Source organism: Citrus sinensis, chromosome 1 (assembly GCF_022201045.2).
Source record: "Citrus sinensis cultivar Valencia sweet orange chromosome 1, DVS_A1.0, whole genome shotgun sequence".
Taxonomy (NCBI): Eukaryota; Viridiplantae; Streptophyta; class Magnoliopsida; order Sapindales; family Rutaceae; genus Citrus; species Citrus sinensis.
In genome coordinates, this window is record NC_068556.1 from 23,678,136 (window position 1) to 23,688,232 (window position 10,097).

General features: G+C 34.4%; 2 protein-coding genes and 1 non-coding gene across 3 annotated transcripts; 1 reads left to right on the forward strand and 2 right to left on the reverse strand.

Moving 5' to 3' along the window:
- Positions 1-1,921: 1,921 nt before the first annotated feature.
- On the reverse strand, positions 1,922-4,458 carry LOC102608375 (protein DEHYDRATION-INDUCED 19 homolog 4-like). The gene is made up of 5 exons (XM_052442143.1): positions 4,192-4,458; positions 3,941-4,089; positions 3,229-3,308; positions 2,733-2,993; positions 1,922-2,311 (listed from the first exon to the last, which is right to left on the reverse strand). The coding sequence occupies exons 1-5, from the start codon at positions 4,262-4,264 to the stop codon at positions 2,203-2,205; spliced, it is 672 nt and encodes a 223-aa protein (XP_052298103.1). The 5' UTR covers positions 4,265-4,458; the 3' UTR covers positions 1,922-2,202.
- A 229-nt stretch (positions 4,459-4,687) lies between these two features.
- On the forward strand, positions 4,688-4,761 carry TRNAT-AGU (transfer RNA threonine (anticodon AGU)). Its single transcript has one exon. It is a non-coding gene; the product is annotated as a tRNA-Thr (tRNA).
- Positions 4,762-7,025: 2,264 nt separating this feature from the next.
- On the reverse strand, positions 7,026-8,621 carry LOC107178374 (exonuclease DPD1, chloroplastic/mitochondrial-like). Its single transcript, XM_015533461.1, has 2 exons — positions 8,059-8,621; positions 7,026-7,440 (listed from the first exon to the last, which is right to left on the reverse strand). Exons 1-2 carry the CDS (start codon positions 8,619-8,621, stop codon positions 7,026-7,028), a joined length of 978 nt encoding a protein of 325 aa, XP_015388947.1.
- Between the last annotated feature and the right edge of the window lie 1,476 nt (positions 8,622-10,097).

A 10,097-nucleotide genomic window follows, 5' to 3' on the forward strand; every position in this document is an offset into this window, starting at 1 on the left:
TAAATGAAAAATTAGACATGTTGAAATACAAGTAAGTAACCTAAGAGGGGGAGTGAATTGGGATTCTAAAAAATTATTCAATATTAAAGAAAATCTTAATGCAATTATAACTCAAATTTAAAGTAATAACAATTAAGACGATCACAATATAAAAAGATAAGGGAAGAGAGATTCAAACACGAGATTTTTACGTGGTTCGGCCAACCTTGCCTACGTCCACGCCTCCAAGCTTTCCGGGCTTGAGGATTCCACTAAGCAAGCCTCCAAGGCTTCAAATGCTTACACTTGACTTCCAAGGTGTCAATGAACCTTTACAACAAGAGATTATCCCCAATCTCTTAACCCAAGTGTATCCCAACACTTACAATCACTCAAAGTAAAAGATTACAAACTGTTTTGCCTCTCACAATATATAAGATTACACAATGATGCTTAATATGTGAATAGATGAAGCAAGAATGTGTTCTAAGCTCTATGAAAATTGTATTCTCGAATATTAGCTCAAATGGTCGTGTTGTGATCAACCTTCTTTGAATTTGAATGAGCTTATTTATATTTGGAGCCGAAAATCTAGTCGTTACAAACTGTCGGACAAAAAACGGTTCGTCGTTAACCATAAACGGTTAACCGTTTAGGCTGGTCAAAGTTACCGTTGGGCCAGATTTCAAATAAACGGTTTGCCATTTAGGTTTGCCCTTTCGCCGTTAACTTCCAGAGACCTGCAAGATGAGTATTTGTTATTCGTTTACGCTAAACGGTTAAGGACTTGCGTGAAGTGGCTTCTCTGGACATTATCGGTTAACCGTTTGATATAAACGGTTCGCCGTTTGTCTCCAGTAACCTGCAAAACAATTTAGCCTTATCAGTTTTTGTTAATCAGTGCCAGAGGAGGACAACCTTCAATTCTGGACATTATCGGTTAACCGTTTAAAGTAAACGGTTCACCGTTAAGTTCCAGTAGCCTTTCCATTCTTGGTGATTTCTGTTTTTCATAAACGGTTAGAGCTTTAGGCATTATGTCGCTCTCTGGTGTTAATCGGTTAACCGTTTAAAATAAACGGTTCACCGTTAAGTTCCAGTAACCTTCCCATCTTTTGTGTTTTCCGTTTTTCATAAACGGTTAGAGGTTTAGGAAATATGTTGCTCTCTGGCTGTTATCGGTTAACCGTTTAAATAAACGGTTCACCGTTTATAACCAGAATTGTATTTTAAACCAGTTTTTGTAGAGAATCTTTTTCTAATTTTAAAGTCCATCTTTTATGAAGTATGAATGGAATGATTACTAAGGCTCTCGTTTATTAAGAAATAGCTCCAATACTTTTATCAAAAATCATTTAAAATTTGTTATCATCAAAATCAATATTAACAACATATTTATGTTAACACATGTGGCTCAAATCATTACAATATTAGCAGAAAACTTAATTTTTTTAGAAAACTAAAACCGATAATTGTCATTGAGTGCATGACTTCATGTGCCGGGCGGCACCCGCAAGATAAATATAGTTGTACACACAAATGAATGCCCAAAAGAAAAAAAAGCGAGAGCTTTTGATAAAATTTCTCTTATTGTTTGTGCCTTTGTAGAGGGAGCCTCAATTTGTGCAATGAATAAGAGAATCATGCATGGGTCTGATTAAATTGCTCTACCAAACAGATAGTATCATTTTGCCAAATGCAGCTCAACACCACCACACCCAAGTGTCTGCATGCTTTCATATTACTCGTTCGGATATAAGATCCAAACCAGTATTTAATTCTAAATACTTGTCTATTGCGTGAAGCTATCGTCCGAGAACGCAGGGGCTGCCATTTCCAATCCCAAAACGACTAATGTTCAAGTCAGTTGCCTTAGTAAAGGGGTGAAAAGAAAGCAATTCTACTCTAAACTGAGAATATTTGATGCCCAGAAAAGTGATGCTTCTAGCATAAGTGCCGTAATCGCCCATCTCTACATATTATACCGGCAAATATATTATATATGAAAAATAAAAGCAAGCACACAGGAAAATATGATCTTCCATCTTTTCATTATACACACACAACCTCCTAACATATTATGCAGATACAGACTTCTGCTTTTACCTAAATTTATCTATTACAACTTATTAGATAAAACTGAATCTCTTCCCTCTTTATGCATAGGCGCAGCTCTGGTCCTAGTATTACGATAGCAATTGCATCACCCCCATCGCCGATAGCTTATAAATAGTCACCAAGAATAGTCGACAGCACCAACCCCTGAACAAACTCACTCTTGCGAGCCTTTTCTTCTTGATCTTTGTCTGATAGCGGTGGCTGTTGCACATGCCTGTCACCATAAATCAGTGTAAGAATATATCGCAACCAACACAAATCTGTTTTGTAAAATTATTACATCCTTAAAATTCGATGCCAATCAACACCCACCAAAGTTAGCATTGCCCACCCTCAAGGACTTCATCAATTTTATCTAAAACCAAATTGTATTATTGATACTCCAAAGTTCCTTCCAGATATAATCTGAGGACACCAGTGCATACACAGGGCATGCCACAAAATCATGCATCAAGATAGCTAAACAATTTTGAATGATATTTCATTTAGTTTCAGATATTGCTTAGATAAAACTTCTAATCCTACACTTCTACAAGCAAAATTTACAAAGCCATCAAACGCCAAATATTCTAATATCTTGTTGCATTGAAAAGAATTAAAAGCAGTAAAACAAATAAAAATGCCTATTGACATACCTTTCGTGAAGGTTCTCATTAGAGCTTTCCTTCACCAAGGTTGGCTCAGTAATCGAAAGTGGTTGCACACTAAGAGGTTCATCAACCTTAGGCGAGTTAAATATAAATGACGACAACAATGGATCAGCCTCTGTATTGGAGGAAGAAACAAAGCATGAAGATCCCCCAAGAAGAGATTGTAGGTTTCCATCTCGTAATTCTTTTCTCAGTAAAGAAAATGTCGAATTTGGTCCACCCCTACGCAATCTCCGTTTGCGCTGAATGTAATCCTACGGTCAAGGAAGACTAGATACTCTTCATCATGGACATATGAGGAAACCAAAAACAAGCAACAAAGAGCGTAATGCTACAACTATACAAATAAACTGAGTGACCTTGATAGGAAAAAAGTACAAACAAAGATTCAATTAATAAATTAAGCAGAAGTCAATAGCAGGAGAGAAAGGTTAATTCACAAGACAAATATCTATATAAAGCCAACAAACAGGAAAAGGATATTTTAAAAAAATTCCCATGCTGCATGGTTATGTGGCTAACAATATCCGTTCCAACTCTCTTCGCACAAACAGGGCATACCTGACAGCACAAATTAAACGAAAATTATGAGCACATATATATGATGTTTTAAAGGAACTAGAAACGTAAGATGAAAATAACAGTATTCGGTCAAAATGTTATTTCAAAACCAGCGCACAAGGCTGTGGAGGCCTAATTAACCAATGCTCCTTAAGCATGTTCATCAACCCGCACTACCTAAACAAATACTACCACAAGATATTTTCCAAAATCAAGTTTGCAGAAATGAACCAATTTCTCAGCTACTCTAGTGCTTTAAATCTAACCACCTAAAAAACTAAAATTATGCTGTCATGAGAAATATTCATTTCCAATCCACCAAACAAAACCTGGAAGCTCCTTATTTATTGTCAAAGATCCACATTTCTTCTACCCTTACTTCATTTCTGAGTTGTCACAATAAATACAAATTTTACACAAATTGCTAAAATCATATTTTTAATAAACTAACTCACAAGTATCACATGCAAATTTCTTTCTTTTTTCTTATAAATTCATAAAAAGAGTAAAGGAAGCATCAATTTAAAGTTTAACCCACAAAGCATAAAACTAATTAATTTATCACCTAGTAATTTAATAATTGAAATTCCTTTTCTAGAGTTTTGGGTAAATATATATATATATAACTTTACCCCGTTTTTAGCTTCAATCGGATGATCCTCATCGATGTGGCAACAAAGTCCAACAATGTCGAAATCTTCAGCACAAAACGGGCAAAGAAACATCGCATTCAAATCATCGTCGCCGTCCGTTTCATCGTATCCTCCTCCGATGAACAGATCTGTACAAGAATCAAAATTCCAACAACAAAACGAGTCAAACGGTGTCGTACGGCAACATTTCTTTCAATATTTTTGTTCAATATAAAACAAAACAAACAGACCAGATCGAGACTGGTGGTGGTAGCGTCTTGAAGAAGCCGTTGAGTGGCGATTGCTCCACAAATTCAACTCCATTTTTTTCGTTTAAGAAATTAACGATTTTTACGGTGGTGGTGGCAATCGTGTAAATTCGTTTGAAATTGTCGACTTAATTGTAAAGATCTTAATAAACAAAACCCCCCAAGACAAATGAGATGTGAAAGGCCAAGGAAGCAACACAACACAACACAAAACTCTCCTTCCACCGAACTTCCGCTGCGGTGAGCAACTCGGGGGAAGTCTATATGAACAATTTGTTTTGCGGAAATGCCCCTTGACTTTTCTTTATTTTCGTTAAATGCCATTACTTACATGAGGTTTGCATCACGGGGAAGGGTGTTTGTTTCGTCACCCGCGGAATTACACTGGGCCTAAGTCGAATTATAGCACGTGTGGGATTGTTCTAGGTCTTCGAAAATTTGTGAATTCATCTAAAATAGTATGCGCTATTCAATAATTGCTCTCGTAGCTCAGTTGGTTAGAGCACCCGTTTAGTAAGCGGGAGGTCTTGAGTTCGACTCTCAACGAGAGCAAGTTTTTAATTTTTTTGGGAGAGAAATTAATTTTTGTTTCAAAATAAGCAATACAAGTAGAAAATGACTAAACTGGCTACCACCACCCAAGATAGAGAACAAGGCTGGGTGGTCAATAAATACTAAATATTCAAAAAATGTAAATTAATTTTTTTTTATCTCCCTACCTTCACAAGATTTAAACTCCTATAAATAAAACTGTTTGAAACTCACTTGTCCAAGACTGTAAAGTAATCTTTTGTTTAATAGATACACATCGTATTCCACATGTTAGGAGTGTAAGTAATGAGTCAATTAAATATTATGTAAATGTTTTTAAATACGTAATTAAATTGACATAAAACAAACACAACTATGAGTACTCTATTATTCATCTCAAAAGAAACTAATGATGAAAAGTCTACAAAGATGAGATTTTATATTGAAGATGATGAATCAAGTGGAGTCATTGTACTGGATCCCAGTTGCTGTTGCACGTTCCAATAATTCGACGCGCTGGAGGAGCATGTAGATGGCTCGTGCACCTGCAAACTAGGATTCGAGGCTCGTACTGTTTTTTGTCTACGACTACGAGCATTGGCATTATAACTTGCGCCATTTTCAAGCGTTTGTTTTTTTCACTCATCTATTTTTTTGAGGAGTTTTACTCATCTATTTACTTTTTCATTCAGATAATTCCAATGATTTAACAAGTCAATATTCATGTAAAATTTTATATTTAATTTCCTTCAATATCTCAACGTCACTTTTATATAATTTGACAAAAGTTTCAAAATAGAAAATTTTAAGGAATTATGAGGACTATAGAACAAATGAAAGAATAATTATGAAAGGGGAGAATGATATAATAGTAACTAAGGGAGATTTCCAGTTTTGCCTATTATAATAAATAGATACCACTCACCCTCTTACTTTTTTTTTTATAATAGCTAATAACTTTCTAATATAAAAAGCTTAAAGGAAAAAAAGGGGATAAATAGGTCATCTATTTGATATTTTATTTTTAGAATAGAAAATATATTTATTTATTATTAGAAATTATAAGAAAAATATTTTATTACTATTTTTTATTCATACTAAAACCTATATTTTTTATTTTTAGTATTTATTTTTATTTTTATTTATTTTTAAATTATTTATTTATTTAATAATAAATATAAATAAAAGTATATTTGAAAACAAAGATACTATGTAAGAATTTATGACATGTGGTCCATATGCTATTGGCTAATTAATTAAATAAAGTGGATAAACTTATAATTATTACTCATTTAATAAGTTGTAAATTAAAGTGTATAACTTATTCACTTATTTGATGGAAGGAAGTAAAAGAATTTATGTTAATTTCACTTGTTTAATAAAAGGAGTTCAAGTGTCTTAAGTTATATCTTAAGGCTAACTATAAAACGGTCCTTAGCTTTAGCCAATTCAAGCTTTACACTAATTTTTTTTATTCATCACAAAGAGGCCGTAAGTGGAATAGGCTAGAAGACACCGTATGTCAACTAAAGTGTGTAGAGAATACAAAGCCTGAACAACTATCATTGGATGTATAATCCTATTCAATATACATAATATTGTAAAGTTATTATGTTAAAAGAGTTATTGATTATTATGAAAATAATAGATGGGTAAATAATATATATTAATTTTAATAAGGGATAAACTAACAATCTCTATATTAAAAACACAAACGTTAGAAAATACCCCCCCCCCCCCCTCTTCATGCATTATGTGCTCGACAATGTAATTATATGTGTGTTAGAAATAAACTATCATCAACTTTGTGCTTTAGTTTTACGAGAATATAATTTCTTAGAAAATTAAGCAATATTTTTTTTTTATACAAAAACTACATAATTATTCATGTTAATTTTGAATAAACTTAAATAAATATATATACCAATTTATTAAATTACCCAAAAAAAAACCTAATACATGTAATTGCCAATGACTCCAAGCAGTCAATACATGCCTATAGTATCCTGCTCGATACTCCCAATGCATATTTGATATCCACTTGATCAGGAATTGTAAAATATGTTAGAGGTAATATAATCAACTAAAGCATATATGATAAATGTAATTAAATTTAATATAATCAATACTTACATAATAGTTTTTAAAAATAAATATACACATATTATATCATTAATTATTTCTCCCACTTAATTCAGTTAAAACAAGTAAGATAAACACGTGCAGAATCCAACCCAAAAAAAAAAATGTATGAACAAGATAACACATAAAAGTTTATTAATTAATTATTTCTTATTCTTCTTTGAATGATGGAAATTAGCCCTAAAAGATGTTTTCAAAAGGTCAGAAAGCGTAAAATTCAGCTCAGAAGTGATTCTCTCGAGGATAGATGCCAGTGAGTTCACATCCGACATGGCTCGATGAGCAGAACCCTCTAATGGAATTCCAAAATATTCCCGCAGTGCTTGCAGTGAAGTCTTTGAAGAAACTGAACCTTTTTGCTTCATCAATTCACGAGCAAGAGGAAGAGTGTCGAGAAAACGCCAGTTGTCAGGAATGTTCATCGAGCAGCGGCTGAATTCTTTTGCTAGAAATGGCACATCAAAACGCCTCGCATTGTGAGCTACAAATATGGCAATCTCTCCAGGTCCAAGCCGACTGTTTACATATTTGATTAATATTGGAATCAAGTCCTCCATCCTGAATAAGAAATCTTACCAATTAATTAATCTATCAAAGCTCAGGTACAAAATTTCGGAAACAAAGAAGATTGAGAGTCCTGTTTGTAACTCTCGTATGTGTTTCAGTTAACGGGTTGATAAGCACTCACTTGAACTTGAACTTAAAGCTTATGCGAAAACTTATCTCCAATCAGACATCATGTGTTCATTAATTAAATTGTGATTTTGCACAATTGTAATTAGTAAGTTACGCTGTCACGAATAGGGCAGTAAAGTGCACTGAACATCGACCAAAATCAGAGTCTACTAAGTAAATACCATGTAACATGATGCTTCATTTAAGAAACAATTTTTGGGACAACTTTAGGAGTGCCAGCATTATTGATTTTTATTTCGCCATATATTAATTCTATCCTCGCTACATATGTCACATAATTTACACTGCATCTTTAGGATGAGGTTCTGAGATGTCATTAATCAAATTTACAACTACTCACCAGCTTTACATTTGAACGTTACTGATTTTATTTCACAAGATATATGAGATAAAAACCAAAAATCGCATCACCTTGATCCTGATTATGAACGGGCCGTGAGAAAGTTTTAGTTAATTACGAAGCAAAGATTGCATACATACCTTGGAACATATGATCGATTAACCATTTTGGTCGTGATGCCATGAATATGCGAATTCGGAACGTGTCTTTCAGGATTGACTAGGGTTTGAAAACAGCTATTCTTTCCCCCTGAAAGATCTCGGATTGCAATTTCGATAATCCGCTCTCCATCTCTGAAAAATCCAGTGGTTTCAATATCCAAACCAAACAATCTTACAAGACACTTGGAATTTCCCATCTCCAGAATTATTGGCTCAGCATCCGAGTACCGAATGCTTGCAAAATTACGTGACAATGAATTATTATTTTTAATGTTCTGTTCCCCAGTTGTGTCTAAGAATTCATGCCTAAGATTGCTTGGTTCACTGCTCTTAAGGTCACAAGATCTTTGCCCAATTCTTGCTGATATCGGACGCGAGATCCACCTTGCATGCAATGCATGTGCATGACAAGTGCTTCTCGAAGTGAACAAGCTTTCTGTCAACCTGCCTCTGTAAGTTGATCCAAGGAAAGAAAATGAATGGATTCTGCATCTGGTGGTGGTGGGTACTTGCAAAATTGAATGCCACATAGCTCTCATCATCATTCGAACTCATAAAGTAGTAGCAGTAACCCAAACAAATGATTAAACAAATAAGTAGTAAGAGATCAAAGCACTTGTGTTGAGTACGCGAAGAGGGGAACGAGGTAGTTAAAAACGGTTGGTGATGTGAATCTTGCGGATCATGCAAAAAATGAGACCCCAAATCCTGCGAGTCATGCGCAATTGAGGCTGTAACTTTCTTTCAATTGGGCTGAGCCCATTTGCAAAAATCTCTCACATTATCATGTGCTAGTTGTGTTTGTACTTTGTCCGAGGCCCCTCCCTAGCTCATGTGGCGTTTTTGGCCCTCACAAATAACGAGGATGCGGCAGCACCACCTATCCAATGATGGATGTTGACTTTTTGCTATCCAAGCCAATAATGGCACTACATGCAGATGCTGTCACCGCAACAACAAACACACCAAAACTCACTGCCAACAATTTATTGGCCCAACAACAGGGATGATAAGAGAAAGTAGAGATTTCAACCTAAAACCCGGTTGCTGCCTCTTGGCTAGTGGCAACTGCTACCACGACTCTCGTGTCATTTTAGTAGTTTTGTCTAATGCAGCATTATTTTTGATCGCATACACTTCAAGTTTTACAATAGTACCATTCCGAACAAAACATTACAACCGTACACTAATATATAATAATTATAAGTTGAGAGACGAAAACAAAAATTTAAGGGTCAACAACGAAAACTTTTAAAAATAAGAGAATAGGGTTGAAACCTGATGTCACTTTGGTCACCGTTTTGCAATTAATTTAATGGTTTCTTGTCGTGCACCACCTATGCACGCAGCTTCACTTTTTGCGGCTAACTTGAACTAAATTTGAACATTACTGCGAAAAGCAAGGGGATCCCATTGTTGCCCACCATGCATTGAGATACAAGAAAAAGGAACTGCAGCTCCACTAGCATGATTTTTAACATGGAAAATAGTTTCTTTTGTCAACAAATTTCCTTCGAGGTAAGAGTGTTACAAGACCAAGTACATCGTTTTGAACTCCCTTAATCATGCACCTAATTCCATCTAAAAGAAATGTACAACAAATTTGCCTTTGGTGCTATTATAAACAACAAATTTGCTAAAAACATCCTCAAATGCAGGTTGAATAATTTGATGGTTTTTTGACATTTTAAACTGCTGCGGTTTCTTACAATTAAGCGAAAGTATAAAAGTTATAATACGATAAAATCAAACAAGTTTACACGCACTTGAAGATAACCGTTATGAAATATATTTTAAATGTATATTTTATGAATCAAACATAATATACGATTATTACTACAATATATATATATCTTTAATAAATTTAGATATTCAATCGTATGGTCAAACACATGAACAATATATAATTATGGCATTTTTAAAATTAAGCAGAAACACAATAGTTCCAAACAAACAAAGATGAGACGAGGTCCATCACTTGGAGCTTGTTTGTTTGTGGCAGCAAGGTACAAGTATCC